Source organism: Rhinolophus sinicus, chromosome 14 (genome assembly GCF_057876585.1).
Source record: "Rhinolophus sinicus isolate RSI-liver-muscle chromosome 14, RSI-T2T, whole genome shotgun sequence".
Classification (NCBI taxonomy): domain Eukaryota; kingdom Metazoa; phylum Chordata; class Mammalia; order Chiroptera; family Rhinolophidae; genus Rhinolophus; species Rhinolophus sinicus.
In genome coordinates, this window is record NC_142514.1 from 66761474 (window position 1) to 66781373 (window position 19900).

General features: G+C 34.3%; 1 protein-coding gene across 3 annotated transcripts in view; it reads left to right on the forward strand.

Annotated features, from left to right (window-relative positions):
* The window catches only part of PKN2 (protein kinase N2), a 113548-nt gene that overhangs the window by 54503 nt on the left and 39145 nt on the right, over positions 1-19900 (forward strand). For all 3 annotated transcript variants that reach the window (XM_074335099.2, XM_074335098.2, XM_019751766.3), the window contains exons 3-6: positions 4980-5134; positions 12833-12950; positions 13264-13409; positions 13495-13708. In XM_074335099.2, the coding sequence (XP_074191200.1) occupies positions 4980-5134; positions 12833-12950; positions 13264-13409; positions 13495-13708 (633 nt within the window). The remainder of the gene's footprint in view (positions 1-4979; positions 5135-12832; positions 12951-13263; positions 13410-13494; positions 13709-19900) is intronic.

Here is a 19900-nt window from a genome sequence, read left to right on the forward strand (position 1 = left end):
TTTTTATTATTATTATTGAGCTGTATCAGTTCTTTAATATATTTTGGATATTAATCCCTTATCAGGTAGATAATTGGCAAATATTTTCCTTCATTCTGTACGTTGCTTGTGAATTTTGCTGTCAAGAAGCCTTTTAATCTGATGTAGATAGAGGTTATTTTTGCTTTTATTGCTTGTGCTTTTGGTGTCATATCCAAAAAAACATTACTGAGACCAATGTTGAGGGCTTCTTCCCTACATTTTCTTCTAGGAGTTTTATGGTATCAGGTCTTATTTTTATGTCTTTGATCCATCCTGAGTTATATATATATATATATATATATATATATATATATATATATATATATATATATATATATATATATATCTGCCTGGAATTGGTTGGATATCTTGAATCTATGGATTGGTATCTTGTATAAGTTCTGAAAAAATTGTAGTCATTGTCTCATCACATTCTGTCTTTGCAACATCATTATTCGCTTTGTCTTCCCAAACACAGTAAGATGTAGTTACGATTTTTTTTTTGCCTTCTGTGTCTCTTAATCTCTCATTTTCTGTCTTTCCCCCCTTTCTATACTTAACTATTTTTCAGTACTAATCTTCTATTTTAAACTCATCCATTAAAATAATTAAAAATAAGTCCCAGCACTCAAGATGCTTATAGTCTCAGAGGGAAACTAGATATGAAATACATCATTAAATACTATATGATGGATATTTCAATGGAGGGAGGAAAATGTGTTTTGAAGACATATTAGAAAGGGCACCTGATTAGATTGGGGGATGGTTAGAGGTTTCCTGGAGCAAGTAATGCCTGAGATGAGTTAACAATAGTATGGAGGAGGAAGGCAAGTGCATTGCATTTTTCAGAGGTAGAGAGATACTGATTTTTTTTTTCTTAACCGAATGTAGAATTTGACAGAAAAATAATAATGGAACGTTAGCTTAGAGCAGGGGTGTCAAAACTTTTTTCAACGTTTTTTACCAAGGGCCACTTGCGGTAAACAGCCGGGCCACTCACTCGAGGTAAAGTACGTATTGCCTCACCTGGTTTATTGAGTACGTATTGCCTCACCTGGTTTATTTAAGTAAACTAAATATATTTTTGGAATTTGCTGCGGGCCAATTAACAAAGGATTGCGGACCGCAGTTGGCCCGCGGGCTACAGTTTTGACACCCATGGCTTAGAGCTAGTCAGCATAAAGCCTTTAATCCCCAACTATGAAGGTGGGACTTTATTTGAGGCCTCTTTGATATATCCTCTAGGATATAAACAATATATACTGTATTAAAGGCTTTTTATTGAATTTGTGTAACATACATTTTGGAATTGTATAATAATGTTTAGAAGGTTAAAAGTACGAACAATTCTTGTAATACACCCCCAGCCCCCTCAAAACACTGATTTGGTGTTTAGAACAATAGACGCAGCAAATGTTGAGTTGTCTTTAGTCTTAATCATGAGGTGTAGTTTTTTTAAGTGGCAAAGTATGTATTTAAAGGTAAATTCATCATTTGTTCTTATAATTTAAATGGAAAAATAATTTCATCTTACAGTGCTGTAACTGACCATAACCTATAAGAAAGAAAACTGGAGAGAAGAAGAGTATAGCAGGTTAAAAGAGAAAATAGTTGAAATCTGAAGAAGACACCTAAGTGGTTCTTTGATTTCCAAATGAGTAAAAAGTAGGCTTTATAAAACAAGATATATCTAAGGCTACATTTCTGCCTTGGCGCACACACTTTTGAAACCTTTGCAAATTACTTAACCTCTCTGAGTTTCGGGGGCAGGGAGATTGTTTGGAAAATGAGGTTATATTACAACCTTTGTGAGTTCTTTATGAACAGAAATACCAGCTTCTTAACTTAGCCCTGATATGTAATTTTATTGAGCCCTAAACATTGGCCTAAGCACTATACAGGGTTTTTCTTCACAGTAACACCCACTTTGTGACTGACAAAACTGCAACACAGAGATGATAGGTAAGGATATGATCAAGATCACACCAATAAGTAGCAACCACAGGATTTTAACCAAGGCATTCTGACCTCAAAATTCATTACCATTCATTTTTATTTCTTATGTTCTTGTAATCCTTACTAAAACTGAGAACATCTTTTTCCGTAAGAACAGTGTTAGATATAATTGTAGATATTACAAATTCAGACTATTAGAATCAATAGACATTTAATGTCTTAGTACAACCTGCTTCAATGTGTAAGACTTTCTTATATAGCATCTTTAATAGATTATAATCTGGCTTCTATGTAAATGCTTTCAGAGACAAGGGATTTTATTAATTTTAAGGCAAATCATTTCATTGCTAGATAACTCAAAATATAAGGAATTTCTCTTTATCTTGTAATAAAATTTTTTCCTTCACTACCTTTACCCATTGATTGTAATTCTCTGCCATGTGAAGAAATAGTCTAAGTGGACAACTTCTCTTTCATAGACAAATGTTTAAATGTTTAGGCAAGAATATTTCTCTTTCTCATCCTAGGATAAGCACCATCAATTATTTTGCAAATAACACATTTCCATACTCTTCTCAACTGAGGGCCATCTGCTCTAAATGCGTTCCAGTTCTTTTTTAAAATATGCTTATTATAAATTATATGCCAGATTTTGTGTGATTTCGATTTCTTATTCGAATCTTGTATCATTTATGTAATAATAAAGGAAGAAGACCTTACTGTGCACAGATCTGAATACACTTAGCTGTTCAATCATTCGTAGAATGGGCAGTTAATTTATGGACTCAACAGAGATATACTTAAACTTCCTACAGTGACTACTCCTGGTTAATGTCTATTGAATATTTAGCATGCACTATATATGCCCTTTTCTAAGCTCTTTACACATGACTTATTTAATCACAACAATCCTGTGAGGTAGATGCTATTTTCAGTATTTAAAGGATGAAGAAAATGAGACACAGCACTGTTAAGTAACTTATCCCATATTACATAGTTTGTACTGAATCTCTGCCAAAATTGAGATTGAAACCTAGGCACTCTTAACTACTTACTGTAGCACTGTATATATACAAGGATGTGTGTGTCTTAGTTTGGGCTGCTTTAACAAAATACCATAGACTGGGTGGCTTAAACAACAGAAATTTATTTCTCAAGTTTCTGGAGGCTGGGAACTCTGAGATCAAGGTGTCAGCATGGTCAGAATTCTGGTGAAGGCCCTCTTCTTGGTTTGTAAAGGGCGCCTTCTCACTGTATCCTCACATGACAAAGAGGGACCGCCCTCATGACCTAATTATTTCCCAAAGGCCTCACCTCCAAATACCTTTATATCATGGCTTCAACATACGAATTTTGTCCATGGCAAACATTGTATCCATAGCAGTATGTTAAGTAGTTCCTTTGTGAGCCTGATCTGAAATCTTACCTACCTTTTGTATCAGTTTTCTATAAGAATATGTCACTTAAAAAATCAAGTTCTGTAATTTGGGGGAATTCCATTGTAATAGAAACCTTTCCTGATGAATCCCAGCTAATAATTTTGTGACTTTGCCTGTTTCCTGATGTGTAAAGTATGGATAATATCTGTCTCAAAAGGTTATTTTAAGGATTAATATGCATCCATACATGTTTGTATGTGTATAATTATGTTGTTATATATGTAAGTACACACATGCACACACAGAGTCTAATACAGTTGTTTACAAGTCTTTTAAATGGCAAAAAGGCAGCATAGCACAGCAGTTATTAAGGTAGACTTGGTAACAGAATTGACTAGCTATTTCACCTTGGGCAAGTTACCTAACCGCTCTGTGCCCTGGTTTTCTTTCCTGTAGAATAGGTGTAATGCTCATTATAGGGCTGTTGTTCATGAGGATTAATGAGTTTATAAAGCACTTACATCAGTACTAACACCTTGTAAAGTAGTATATAAATGATAAAATAGTATTAGTTTACATCAATATCTAGCATTTGTATTTTTGTAAGTTAATTAATAAATTATATTTAAATATTTTTGAACTAGTGAATTTTTAAAAGGAGTATAAAGCCAAATATGCAACATATCATTAAAGTCAGTCAGTCACATCATCTTTTATTGCAAGGAGAGGAGGAACCTTGAAGCACAAAGGTTAAATAATTTACAGTTTAGGCAATTTTCCAGTGATTACCAAGTTACTTACAACTAAACCAGGTCTAGTACCTGGTTTAGTTATAAATAACCAGTCTTCTAGCTTTTTTTTTTTTTTTTAAATAAATGAGACCCAGTGGAGATAAAACACAAAATGATGAACTTCAATATGAAGAATTTTGGTTACATGGTAGGATTATTAGAAGTGTTTCAACAAAAATTCTACTTGAAGTTTTTGTATTTGTTTTAAAATAGAACCATCACAGTGTGCTTTATGAGACTTGAATTTTTGGTTTTCCTGTACAACCTCCTACCATCAATGAGATACCAGTTAATCAATATCCTTGAAACATTTTCCATTGTGACTGAACTTCCCCACAGTAGAAAATGTGATGGCTTTTATGTGTATGATTAGGTTACTACTAATTAATGCATTATATTTGAAGTACCCTTAGTTCTATTTACCAAGCAGTACTTTAGAGGATTTTGTAGGATATTTGAACGTGCTTTGTTCTCTAACCAATCAGGTAACAAGTAGGGAATTTAGTTTAATTATTGAATTGACTAGTAAAATTGATTTGGTTTAATTTAAAAATTAATAATGTTGGAAGAACTCTTGGCAATGATCTGTCTAACTGAGCTTCAGGCTCAATGTAATCACTTCTGTGGTATCTGCCAGATAGTGTTGCAACTCCACTTAAATATTTTCTTGACTTGAATTCTTGTGTTATCTGTACGCATAAGGAAATTCCATTTAGGTGACTTGAAGCTCATCTCAAACCCTATAATTCTTTATTCTTTGCAAATATTAGCTTCCAATTTTAAGCAGCAGTTGGTCCTAGTAAGTAATTTTAACATACTGTTTAATTTACAGATTGCCCAAGGACTCCAGACACTCCCAATAGTGACCCACGTTGTTCTACCAGCAATAATAGATTGATGGCCTTGCAGAAACAATTAGATATAGAACTTAAAGTAAAACAAGGTGCAGAGAACATGATACAGATGTATTCAAATGGATCTTCAAAGGTAAGTACAGTAAATAAATGTCAGTGTACGCAGTCCTCATTATTCATAGTGTGAATACTGTGAATTCACCTACCCTTAAAACTTACTTGTAAGCCCGACATCAGTACTGGTGGTACTTGCACAGTCTTTCGTGAACATGTTACAGAGGGTCAAAAAATTTGAGTTATATGGTGTACGTGTTCGCAGATGAGGTTGAACAAGGTGACACTCCGCCTTCTTGTATAAGCTCTTCTACTGTAAACAAGTGTCCTGTTCAGGTCTAGTTAATACCAGATTTTTTTGCTTTTTTGTGCTTTTGGTGATTTTGCTGTTTAAACACTATATTTTGATTTTTGAGACCATTTAATTACAGCTAACTTTCAATATTATTATATTAGTTTCAGGTATACAGCATAATGGTTAGACATTTATATAACTTATGATGTGATTCCCTCCAATAAAACTAGTACTCACCTGGCACCATACATAATTATAATATTATTGACTATATTCCCTATGCTGTACTCTACATCCCCATGACTATTTTGTAACTACCAATTTGTACTTCTTAATCCCTTCACCTTTTTCACCCTGTTCCCCTCCCCCCTCCCATCTGGCAAACATCAGTTTGTTCTCTATATTTATGAGTTTGTTTCTGTTCTGGTTGTTTATTTTGTTTTTTTAGATTCCACATGAGTGAAATCATATGGTATTTGTCTTTCTCTGTATGACTTACTTTTTAAATTGCTTTTTTCTACCTAAACCAATCAAGAAAAAATGTTGACTGTATGAGTAAAGGGTATACAGGAACTGTCCATATTTGCAACTTATCTAGAATTCTAAAATTGTTCTAAAACGCAAAGTTTATTTTTAAAAATTTAGCTTCTAATGAGTTTTCTATCGATACACACAGGATTTTAGGAAAGGGCAAATGAAAAGGCAGGACATTCTAGCACTGGTGATTGTTTGGACCAGATCTGTGGTGTGGGTTCTTGGGGAATCTGTTATGGGTATATAAACGCCTAATTGAAAATCAGTTATGGGGAGCAGTTGTTACTAATGCAAATGTGTCCTTGTTCTGAGGTATAATGTGGAAGAGAAAATGTTGAGAACCACTGAGTCAGATTATCATGAAGATCTTTAAAATCTGGCTTCTATAGTTGTTTAATTTCCAAAAAGGCTTAGAAAGGTGGATTTTATAATAAATAAATTTTATAATAAATCCACCTTTCTACTCTCCGCTCATTTAGTTCAAAGATTCTCTGCATATCAATGTTTCTTCCATATTTTAATAGATATATTTCTTAAGTAATTACAGAATAAAAATTGAGGTGGGGTTTTTGTTTGTTTTGCGGTTTGTTTTGTTTTTAGTTTAGGAAAAATTTGAAATCGGGATGAGGGGGAATCTTTGCTTGGAGCCGTGAACCATACCTATCACCCAAATGAAGTTTGGGAAGCTGCAGAAGAGAGAAATGCGTATATGTTATCCATAAGATTTTTAAATCTTAGTTAAAATTAGATTATATGCTGTATTTCAAAATAAATTTTAAATTATTTTTAGAGGAACACATTTGTTTCTACTTGATACATATATGATACAGTACTTGATAGCATATTATTTCACTAACTTTGAACATTTATTATGTGTGGTAGATTAGTTTGTCTGTGTTTTTATTTTTAGTATTGACTTTTAGTTTGATGATTTTTTTTTTAATCTTTATCAAATGTTATTTTGGACTTTTTTAAAAGGCAAATACTGTGTTATTGGAACTGTGAATGCACCATATTAAACTAACTGAGTGTTTTAAAACTAGAGTAACCCAACTACTACCCTCTGGTGTAAGGTTTTTAAATTTCGGGTTGCTTAGCTTGAGAGGTTCATGAACCCTTTGAAGTTATAGGAAAAGTGAGTGTGTATGTTAATAGATGGATGAATGAGAAGGCCATAGGTTTCACCATATTCTCAAAGTGGTCTGTAATATTGGCCCCCAAATTGAGTGGAGTTATGGACATATTAAAAGTAAAACAGATAACTTTGATAACCATAGGTCCAAAATGAACAGAGCTGTGAGCAGTCTGCTAAAACAAATAGGCATTTTTCCAATAGTTTATATTTCTAATTAGGAGATTCATTAATTTGAGAAGGGTCAAGTGGAGGTCCAGAGTATATTAACAGCTGCTATAGTTCCTGAGGTAGGTAGGCCTGCTACTTATTTCTGTCTATATTTGGACTTAACTGTTTTTGTTCATCATCTTTAAATCTCTCAAAGGGTCATAATGTATCTTTATGAGATATGGGATAATTGTAAATTGTAGTTATGTGGGATATTTAATTTTTTTCATTAAGAACTTGACAGTTTGATAGCTGTTATGCTGGGCTCTGGAGTATGAATGAATATGAATGTAGTATAGTGCCTTATGTGTAGTAGGTACTCAACAGATAATATCTTGCTTTCAAGAGACTCACTATCTAAAAAGGAGGCATAATATGTAAATAATTACAGTATATAATACTGGTATATGAATATACAAGTTACTTTAGAAGCACAGTAGAAAAGAATTGTTTAACTGCCATAGAAATCATTAAATCTCAGTATATGATTTTAAGGATGATTTGGAGTTGAAGAAGGAATTACCTTCTAGGGATGGTGATGTGGGTAAACCCAGTATATGCAGGGTAAGGAACTGTGGAATAGCATGGCTTATTGTAAGAAATGGAAGTATTTTCATATGGCTATCGCAGAGGCTCTTGACTTATTTCTTTCTTATCCAGCATATCTGAGGATAGGTAGAATGCACTTCTAATGGAATACACAGTCATCAACTCTAGTAGTCATTTTCAATGAGAAGGCCACGCCCTACGGGAGAACAAATCAGAACCTCCAGAAAGGCACATTTTATTTGAGAAAAATCTTCTAGGTGATTCCAACAGGACTTTTTATTTTGTTCCCCACTGGTAGAGCTTTGAGTGAGGTATATAGTAAGAGGTGTAGCATAATTGAACGACAAACCAGATTATAAAGTACTTTGGGCAAATTAAGTCTCTGAGATTCTGTTTTATAAGATATAGAGCTGCTGAAAGACTTTTAGCAGAGAAAATACACGACCAGAATTAAAATTTAGAAAGTTCATATTCATTTTCTTCAGACTTGAAGAATTAATTGGAGAGGGGTCAGTCTACAGGCAGCAAGTTTAAATAGGCTTTTGTAGTACTCCAGGTTAAATATGCTTCATCCTCTTGCAACAGCAATGAAAGCAAAGAAGACAAGGTCAAAGCTATCAAGATAGAATAAATGCATGGTGTTTAGATCTGAAAAAGAAGGCAGAGTCAAAGATGATTCTAGGTTGGTTATGTGGTGAGACTGGTGAATGGTAGTGCCCTTCACAACAATAGGTAATTCCCAGTGGGGAGTAAATTTGGAGACAGGGATGATTCATTCAGTTTGGTAGTAAACAATCTTCTTCAGAACTCTGGTTATTGGATCCTCTGTGACAAAATTATTAGGACCCCAGTACATGTTATAGCCAGAGTTGTTTTAAAAGGTAAGTCAGATAGATTTACACTCCTGTTCAAAACCCTCTGGTGGCTTTCTAGCATGCTTAAAACAAAATCCAGAGTCCTTACTATGACTCTGCAAATTCATACATGATGTACCCCTGGCAACCTTCTGATCTTTCCTTCTAAAACACTTCTGTTCTCTCTCCTTACGCTCTGGCTGTATTGGCTTCTTTGCTATCCCTTGAACATACCAAGCACACTCTTACCTCAGGGCCTTTGTATTTACTGTGTCTCTGCCTAGACATCTCTTTTCCCAAGTACCTTCATGCCTTTCTCTCTAACTTCATTACAGTCTCTGCTCAGATGCTACCGCGTTAGCAAGCTCTTTATGATTACACTCTATAAAATAACAAACCCTGTCTTTCCCTATCCCTTTTACTGAACACCAGTATCTGAAATTATAATTTATACAATCAATATTTTTTTATTATCTGTTATCAACAGAATGTAAATTTCGTAGCTGTTAAGTAGCACCCTTGGTTTTCAGAAGAACCTCTGAGGGCTTGATAAGACATGTGGAAGATGTTCCATTCATACATTCAGATGACAAAACAAGCTAGTTATCAAAACTTGAGATTCTTACTACCCTCTGGGACTTTTTTCCTCTTTGTAAATGCTCCCAAGTCTTTTCATACTTTTTCCTCATTTGAAAATACCTGGCCATCTATCTCTCCAGGCCTCCCTCACCCCAATCTTCCAATCTCGACATGTTACAATCTTATCTATATAAATAGCCCACAAAACTTTTCTGGATTCCTTCAGCTAAAATTGATTCTATCTTTCTTTGAATTTTTCTTTGGCTACTTATAACCTGCTGATACATAATAATGATCTGTATCTCTTAAACTATAAGTTTTATAGGGTAACATTGTAACTGATTAATTATTTTCACTGATGACATTTAACACATGCAAAGTAAGCCTTACGTATGTGATTGAAAAATAAAGATAATGTTGGTTTATTTACTTCTAAAAGCTATATGTGTGATACAGTTCATTATAATATCCCACTATGATTTGTAAAACAAGTATTATTATAAAATAAATATATCATTTGAAAATATTGTAAAATCTATGCTTTCTATTTATAATTATAAAATATTGTACATTCAAAGTATAACTGTCAGGCATTGTAGAGTGCCAATTAACAATAGGTAACGACTTTATTCTATTAGGTTGAACCATATGAAATTGCTATTCAAAATCAGTCAGACATTGGCATTTTCATATGGTTCAACCTAATGTATATAAAAATCTTTCCAAACTCTTAGCATAGAACCAGTATTTATCTAATACATAAACCAGCCCATATATTTTGGACCTTATCTCTTACCTTGAACATATTAGGTGCTCAATAAAAAAATCAAGTGAATGCCTGAAAGCAAAAAACTGACAATAAAAATTCATTGAATTCCGGGAAGTATAAGACTGACATGTCGTAACTGTAAATTGCCTTTGACAGGTAATATCCAATGTTAGTTTTAAAAGCCTTCATCATACTTTGACATCTGTGCACATCTTCCAAAATCTGTGTGGGAAAGTTCGTTTACTTTTTAAATGAAATACAATGCTCTTCCTTGCATGTTGAATTGAAATAGTTAAGAAAGGAATATTTCTAAAGAAGTAAATAACAGGATTACTGTCTTTTCACGTAGTGATAAAATAATAAGAGTTGCTTAGTTGAAAAGTATAGTATTGTATAGTTTACTGAGTATTTATACTTTCACATTAGAATGTCATTAAATAAGGTAATCATGATTTTTATTGCTCTAAAAGAACATTTTAATGCCAATCGTGCTAGGCAGTATAATTTTAGTTTTATCTAATGCGTGCAAAAGCTCTATATTTTAGAGAGTGGTATCTCCATTTACATAATTTTTTCAAGAAACCTAAATCTTACAGAAGATAGGTAACTAACCCAAATTTACAAATATAATAAGATTTGGGTCCAAGTCTATCTAATTGCAAAACGTATTTATCCCATTAAATTTGGAGCTTTGGAATACTAAGTTTTTCTGTTACTCTGATCTGGTCTCAAAGAAATAGAAAAGTTATTTCAAATCTTCAGTTTGTCTAATGTTCCTAATACTAGATAGAAGGAGGGATTAAAGTAGAAGTATTTTCATTTTAAATTCAAAAGGTGAATAGGTGTATTCATAAAGGCATGTGTAATAAGTCATAAACACCAAATTCAAGATAGTATCCTTAATGGTAAAGCATAATTAACAAGTGTGTGTGTGTGTGTGTGTGTGTGTGTGTGTGTTCACGGTATAAATTAATATTTAAGGGACTTAGTAAACTAAGAGTCCAATTCCTTAGTATGAAATCTTAATACTTTATTTAATAAAGAACAAAATCTGACTAGAAGCTCTTAAATGACTGACTTTGGGAGCAAGAAAGAAATGGAAGAAAATTTCACAAATTTGGTAATTGCTTTTTCCTCCACTGTATAGTAAGCTAGTTTGGTGTTTTAACATAATATAGTTTAGCTCACTTCCTTTTTTTTTCTTATATAATAGCAATATTGTTTTTCTCACCATATATGTCTCCCCATCCTGCCCTTTATTCAGTGTCATAGTCTTGTGTGTGTGACTTGCTGAAATGACTCTGTGCATCTGATGCTTGTCTCTTAGCTTCTGGTCTGGAGTATCCTGGCTAATACAGGTTGCTTGTGTGTTATTTTATTTCCAAATCAATACTGACTTCCTTAGTAGTGACAAAAGTAGATGCTAAAATAATATGCAAAAATTGTCCTTTCTTGTGAATAAGAGTTTCCTAACTTGATGCTGTTTTATCATTTCGTTTTTTGTGGATTGAAGCCTACTAGACTTTGACAACTAATGTAACAATCTAAGCAGGACATAGCATTAACTTCTGTTACTTCTAATACAAAACTTTTGAGAAAAAAATTCCTATATTAGTTTTCTATAGCTGCTGTAATTACCACAAATTTAATGGCTTAAAACAACACAAATTTATTATGTTACAACTATGTAATTGAGAAGTTTGAAATGGATCTCACTGAGCTAAAATCAAGGTGTTGACAAGGTGTGTTCCCTTCTAGAGGATGTAGGGGAGAATTCCTTTCCCTGTTCTTTCCAGCTTCTAGAGGCTGCCCACATTCCTTGGCTCATGGCCCTCTTTTGGCTTCAAAGCAAAAATAGCAGATTTAGTTCTTTTCATATCACTCTGACCTCTTCATCTACCTCCCTGTTCTACATTTAGGAGCTCTTGTGATTACATTGGGCCCACCAGAGTAATCTCTGTATTTTGAGATTGGGTGATTAACAACCTTAATTCCATCTGCTATCTTAATTCCCCATTGACATGTAAAGTAACATACGCACAAGGTTCCAGAGATTCGGATATGGACATCTTTGGGTTGATCATTATTTTGCCTACCACAGTTCCTAAATAGTAAGTTTTTTGTGACTCTAATATTCAGTGTTACTGAAACTAAACTGAGATAAAACAGTAACATTATTTCACTTAATTCAGGACCTTTCTTAAAGTCTTAAGAGATGACAAGTTTATTCACTATAACTTCCAATCCAGCTTGGTTGAGAAGGTCTCATTTTTTGACATTCGGGAATTTCTAAGGACCTTTCTCATTATCTCCAGTGTTGACAAATGCTGCTTCTTTTATCAGAAATTAAGAGAACATGAATATTATCTATGATTAACTATTTTTAAAATGTGCCTACATATGTGAAGCTCCATGAAAATTTAACTACAATTACAGTAATAGGATAGGAAGAGATTTTCTAAAATTTTTGGCTTAGTCACTGAAGCATCCATCCATCATATATAGTGCTTCTAAGTAGGAGAGTTATTGACCATGGTACAGGAAAATTCTTTGTATTTTGCATAAAGCAAAGAAAGAAAATTACAAATATGAATTTGGATTTTTTTAAAAACAGTAATAAGATTCACTTGCTTTCTTTCACATTGTCTTAACTAATGGAGTTGCTTTTCTCTTTTATCACCGTATCCACTTGATGGCTTTTTAAAATAAATGTATCTACAGGTATATATATTTTAGTGCTCATAGTGTTCTTTTAACTGTTGTTTTTCAGTTGTTGATCTCAATTGATCTTATTTAGAAGCTATGAAAATGTTTTGTCTTTTTATCGATTACCTTTTCAAACTTATTTTTAATAGGATCGGAAACTCCATGGCACAGCTCAGCAGCTGCTCCAGGACAGCAAGACAAAAATAGAAGTGATACGAATGCAGATTCTTCAGGCAGTCCAGACCAATGAATTGGCTTTTGATAATGGTGATGGAATAGAAATTGTCATTCTTAGTATTATGGGCATATGGTACTAAATAAATTTTATATAAGAAAGAAGCAGTGGTTTAAAATTGAGGAAGCATTACGGGTTGTTGTTGTTTTTTATCTTGAATTGAGTTTTGTTCTAAAAAAGACTATCTCAGCATTGTATCTGTTAAGTATTACTTTAGTGTTTATTGCTTTAAGGACTAACTTTTAATGTTGTAAGAATTCATTTTTCTTTTTCATGAGTTTTAATCACTGCCTATTAGAAAGTTGAGTAAATGGTTCAATTACATTTTTGTTTTTTCTCCTGTAGCAAAACCTGTCATAAGTCCTCTTGAACTTCGGATGGAAGAATTAAGGCATCATTTTAGGATAGAGTTTGCAGTAGCAGAAGGTGCAAAGAATGTAATGAAATTACTTGGCTCAGGAAAAGTAACAGACAGAAAAGCACTTTCAGAAGTAATTTTAAAACATTTTTAACTTAATATGTTATTCAAAGAATGTAGTTATTTAGGTGACAACAATTGTCTTTTCCCTGTTTAAGGCTCAAGCAAGATTTAATGAATCAAGTCAGAAGTTGGACCTTTTAAAGTATTCATTAGAACAAAGATTAAATGAACTTCCCAAGAATCATCCCAAAAGTACTATCATTATTGAGGAGCTTTCACTTGTTGCATCTCCAACACTAAGTCCACGTCAGAGCATGATTTCTACACAGAACCAGTACAGCACGCTGTCCAAGCCAGCAGCACTGACAGGTACGTGGCACATAGCTCCTGATTACTTTGGGTGCTTTTTTGGCTATATCTGCTCCTGGTTTAATAAATGAATAAAAATTGCACAGATTTTTGAAATGTTGTGGCAAGATACACATAACATAAAACTTATTATTTTAACCATTTTAAAATATACAATTCAGAGGCATTAGTATATTTACAGTGTTGTGTAACTATTACCACTATCTAGTTCCTGAGCATTTTTATTACCCCAAAAGGACTACTCATTAAGTAGTCATTCCACATTCCCCGCAACTCCCGGCAACTGTTACTGGCTTGTCGTTTCTATAGATTTGTCTATTCTAGATATTTCCTATAAATGAAATTATATATTTATGACATTCTGTGTCTAGCTTCTTTCATTCAGTGTACTGTTTTCAAGGTTCATTCTTATTGCAGCATGTATCAGTACTTCATTCCTTTTTATAGCTAAATAATATTTCATTGTGTAGGTATATACCAGATTTTGCTTATCCATTCATCAATTGTTGTTTCTACCTTTTAACTATTGTGAATAGTTTTGCTATGAACATTTGTGTACAGGATTTCAGTTATTTGGGATATAGGATAGATGACCTAGGAGAACTAGGTCATAGAGTAATTTTATGTTTATTTTTTTGAGGAACGGTCGAACTGTTTTCCACAGAGGCTGCATCATTTTATATCATCAGCAGCAGTATGTGAAGGTTCCAGTTTCTCCATGTCTATAATACGTCATCTACATATTGCATTGTGTGTTCACCACCCAGAGTCAGTTCTCTTTCTGTCACCGTATATTTGACCCCCTTTCCCTCTTTTACCACTCTCTTCCCTCCTTACCCTCTGGTAACCACTAAACTATTGTCTGTGTCTATGAGTTTTTGTTTGTTTTGTTCATTTGTTGCTTTCAGTTTTATATCCCACATATGAGTAAAGTCATATAGTTCTCAACTTTTTCTGACTTATTTCGCTTATCATGATAATCTCAATATCCATCCATCCATATTCTATTTCTTTAAAAATGCCATTGGGATTTTGATGGGGATTGCATTAAATCTGTATATTGCTTTGGGTGATAGGGCTATTTTATGCCTTACACTTAGCTCTGCCCTGAGACATTTCATAGTTGGGTGAAAAAAAGCCAAGCCCTTTGTGTTAGTTCTTCAGGGAGCACGTAGACAGGTCAAAACAGGCGACCACAGTTGAGAAAGAGGTCTTGTGTGCTCCTTCAGGCATGAGGAACTACACAAGGAATGCAGGCTATCTTAAAGACCATCACCAAGCCCTTGGGGGAGAGGGTGGAATGAGGCAAAGGTACGATAAACTGCCGATAAACCTTAACCGCCGCGAAGCACGAAGCTATCTTACTGTGTATTGATAGCCTTTTTTGGTTAAGTATTTGCTTGGTTGCAGTCAACTTTTGACTGTTTTACAGATTTCTGATAAAGATTGAAACAGTTTTTGTTTGTTGTTTAAGTACTGTTGGTATACAGTATTCGCTTCAGATGCACGATACAGAGATTGCACGTTTACGTGGCTTACAACGTGATCACCAGCCTTGGTCATGTTTCTCGTCACTGTACAAACTTACCACATAATTTTTTCTTACTGTTGTCTACTGATGTCGCCGCCAGTGGCGGCGACCCAAAAGAAAGCGATTAAAGTAAAATTGCATCATTCTCAAAGGGTGCCGCTCCGATTGATCTATTGACCGAAGATGATGCAGGAGGGATGTTTTTCCATTAGTGGAAATTTCTACATCTGCCGCGAAACAAGTCGGGCCGGGTGAGTGGGTGGGTGAAAGGGCGCCTCAGAGTCGAAATTTCCAAGTCCACTCTGGGGACCCCTAAATCGGAAAAGGAGGAGTGTGGGTTAGGAGGCCCGAGGACGCGGCAGAACGCCCCTGTCCCATAGGCCGCGTTCCGCAGACGCCGTGGTGTCCAACTGCCCGCTGCGCTCTGGTGGTGAAACGCATAGCGCGTTGAATCGGGAGGTGGCTGGACTCCCGGGCCCTCGGCCGTGCGTGTCGGCCGTGAGTCCCGCCGCCCGGGGATCCCGATCCCGATCCCGATCCGTCCGGCTAACCTGGCGCTGGCGGTCGGTGATCAGGCGCCACTGATAACAGTTTGTGCTAGGTTTTTTGTTTGTTTTGTTCCTGTGTTTCTGTGGAGAAACTGCCTTTGGACTTTGCCACTCCTCCATGTTCTCTGACCATCACCTACAAAGGTTTTTATGGCCTATTTGAATATGACATTTTTTTGTTACGCAGATTTCTCTCACTTCCAGAAATCCTTAAATTATCAATCTGAATATCTACCAGAGCTTTGCCTTAAAAATAACGTCATTCAATATTTTAAAAATATGAAAGTGTTCATACTACCATACCATATTCTTCTAGTAACTCTGGTTGTTTTATACTAATCAGTTTTATACTATGGCAAACTTATACATTAAAACTTGAAGGACAGATTTAATAGTTAAACTATACTGTTAGCACTATTAGGCTCTGTCTAAACCTGCAGTTACCAAATTAAGTTTGTAAATCTGAAACACCCTGGGATTCCAAAATAAATTCACAGGGGTACAACAGGATACTTTAAGTTGTTGAGGAAAATACAGTGTTATTTCACTTACTAGTCACCATTTTCAAAGGAGCTTAGGGTATTTACAGTTTTCAGCATTAGGTGGTGCTACATTCCTTTCATTGATGTCATGTTGATGAAGCTGGCTTATCCTTCATTGCTGTCATAATAAATATCATGTGAAAAGCATTGTGGAATAGGAAATAAGGGTGGCAGTTTTTCCAATCAAATTCTGAAGTCTGAGACATTATACAGTACCCAATGAGTATTCACATCCCATTAGAAAGTAACCGTGCTTATGTAAGAATGAAAATAAGGTTACTTTTTCTTTCCACTTATTTGTATGTATTTTTTCAAATCGTTATTTGTTATATCCTATGAAATAGAACGGTTAAGTATATCAGACTAGGAGCATAGTGAAAGAATTGAGACACTAGTATACTATGAAATGAGAATGCTTGGGAACCTCTGTTTTAAACCTTCCGTTTTATTTAAAGCATTTTAAATATTTATTATTTAATAATAAAGTGTTTTATCTTTCTAGCTGCATCTTTTATAATTCCTACCATGAAACTTTTATCATAATTAAACCGGTTTGTGCACAGTGCCTGTTTAATGCGTTTGCCTTAGTATCTATCTTTTTATTGTATTTTTTAAAATTAAAAGTGGAATATAGACCTGTGAAGAGCAAAGACCTATGATCTACCTACATGTAATACTAGCCCCTAGCACAGAACACTACACATTCAGCAGATACAGTAGTCCCCCCTTATCTGAGGCAAATAACGTTTCAAGACTTCCAGTGGATGCCTGAAACCACAGATAGAACTGAACTCTAGATATGCCTTTTTTCCTAGACATACATACCTATGATAAAGTTTAATTTATAAATTAAGCTTAGTAAGAGATTAACAATAAGTAGTAGTAAAATAGAACAATTATAACAATATTCTTTAATAAAAGTTATGTGAATGTGGTATCTCTCCCTCCTCCCTCTCTCATTCTCTCTCTCTCTCTCTCTCTCTCTCGCTCTCTCTCTCTCTCTCTCTCTCTCTTCCTCCTTCCCTCCCTCCCTCTCAAATTAATCTTATTGTGCTGTACTCATTCTCTTCCTGTGATGGTGTGAAATGATAAAATGTCAAACCTGTTCCTGAATGTGTATAACTATTCCTTGTACTAAGTGGCTTGGTGTCACTTATTTCAGGGGATCCCTTGCTGAAGTCTTCGTGTAGGCTCAATACTTTCTGGTGCAACATGTTGCTTATCAGTCGGAACATGTTTTCTGTTCATGTCTCCGCCCACAAATTTAACTTCTTTTCCATCTTATCTAAGCACTTATCATGCATTGTAGCAATAACTTGCAATGTGATGTGCAACAGCAAAACTAGCACGAAGTTCTTTTTCCTTCTTCACAGTGTTATGGATAGATTTGTTCTTAACCATAGATCTTAACTTTAGCATAGAATCTTTTTTATTATTCCTTGCTAAGTTGAGAATTTTCACCTTTTCACTTAAGGAAACATTTTACAGGTTTCCTTTGGCATATCCGAATTGCCGACATCACTACTCTTGCACTTTGGGGCCAGTAAGTAAAATAAAGGTTACTTGGACACAAGCACTTCGATACCATGACAATCGATCTGATAACCGAGACAGCTATTAAATGACTATGAGGTGGGGAGCATATGTAGCATGGATACACTGAACAAAAGGGTGATTCACGTCCTGGGCAGGAAGGAGCAGAATAGTGCGAGATTTCATTAGGTGACTCAGAACAGAACACAATTTGAAATTTACGAATTGTTCCTGGAATTTTTCATTTAATATATTCAGACTGAGGTTGATGAGTGACCAAAACCATAAAAAGTGAAACTGCAGACAAGGGAGCACTACTGTACTTGGTAAATACGTATTATTTAATAATAAGGCAGGGACTGTATTTATTATCTAAGTTCCACCATCTTATGGTTCAATGCTGAACGTAGGAATATTCAAGGATTTCTGAATGATTCATTGATTAAAATATGGTTGTCAATATTTGGAAATTAATATTTCTAGAAAAGTAATAAAACCATGTTTTAGGATGTCAGCTGATATGACTAGAAATTTTTTTTTCTTTTCTATTCTGGTTGGCTCCTCTCCCCAATTCTTAACCTCTTGTCAGTTCTCTCTTTCCCTGTTCTTCATTCTCTTAGTGAACTTGACTCAAAGTGATTTAAATTGTTACTTTAAAAGAAGTTATAATTTTTAAGACATTTTGGTTTTTTTAAAAAATCCTTTAAGTTTCTACTGGATCTTAAACTAAATATTGGTTAACTAGGAAGAGAAATAGTACTGGTATTAATAAAGGACTAGACATAATGAAGGATAAGCGTGGATAAGTAGTAGGAGCACTTACTGTCAGTTTTTCACTGAAGGCTATTATTTATGGTTTGTCTCATTTATACTCTGGTTTATTTTGTGGTCATGTGATTATAATATTGCAATTTGTATATTTGTTGCTACCGTGTTTACCCGAAAATAAGACCAGGCCTTATATTAAGTTTTGCTCCAAAGACACATTAGGGCTTATGTTCAGGGGATGTCCTCTGAAAAATCATCCTAGGGCTTATTTTCCAGTTACTTATTTTGGGGGAAACAGGGTACTTTGATATAAGGTGTAATTGAATCTTGTTGACCCACTTTGTGAGACATTTACTAGTTTTTGTAAAAGATTCCCTCAGAATTAAAAAATGTTACTGAGCTGAAATGCTGAATTAGTAAAATGGATATAAACTAGTTTTTCTAGAAACTTAAATAAAAATACATTTACTTGGTTTAATGGAATTCATAGGTACTGCTTATGAAAATAAACAGTTACTTCTTGGGTTTGCTTGTTTTCATATTGTGGGTTATAAAAGTAAAAAAATATAATTTTAAGCTATTTCTAATATGGTTATATGCAATTTCAATTGTGTTACCTCATTAAAGATAGAAACTTCTAGATACTTAACAAAGATCTTAAATCCCTCCAGATTTGTTTTCCAAATGAAAGCAGGTGTTGAACATAGTCATCTCCTAATAGTATAATTATTAAAATATTTAATAAGCTACCAGGGTTTGAAGTAGTAACCAGATGTTTACAGTTTCCCCAGGATGACTTTTACAGCTGAGCATTTACAGTGAAATTGAGCTAAGTTTGCCAGTTTAACAACAAAAAAACAAAACACAAATATAAGTTGTTTCTTTTGAACTAAAAGTAAAATGAAATCTATTGTACTTAATCACCTTAAAACTTTATAGTTAGATAAGATTTCTGTAGACTAACCAAACATAAGATTGAATCTTCCCCCACCCCACCTTTACCAGCTTTATTGAGACATAATTTACATACCATAGAATTGACTCATTTTAAGCATACAGTTTTACAATTTTTAGTAAATACCTATAGTTGTGCCACTGTAGACGTTTTATTGAGGTATAATTGACATACAATTAACTATACATATTTAAAGCTGTAATTTGAGATGTAATTTGTCATATAAAGTCATGAAACCATCACCACAATCAAGATAATTACTATATGCATCATCCCACAAAGTATCCTCATGTTCCTCTATATAATCCCTCTTTC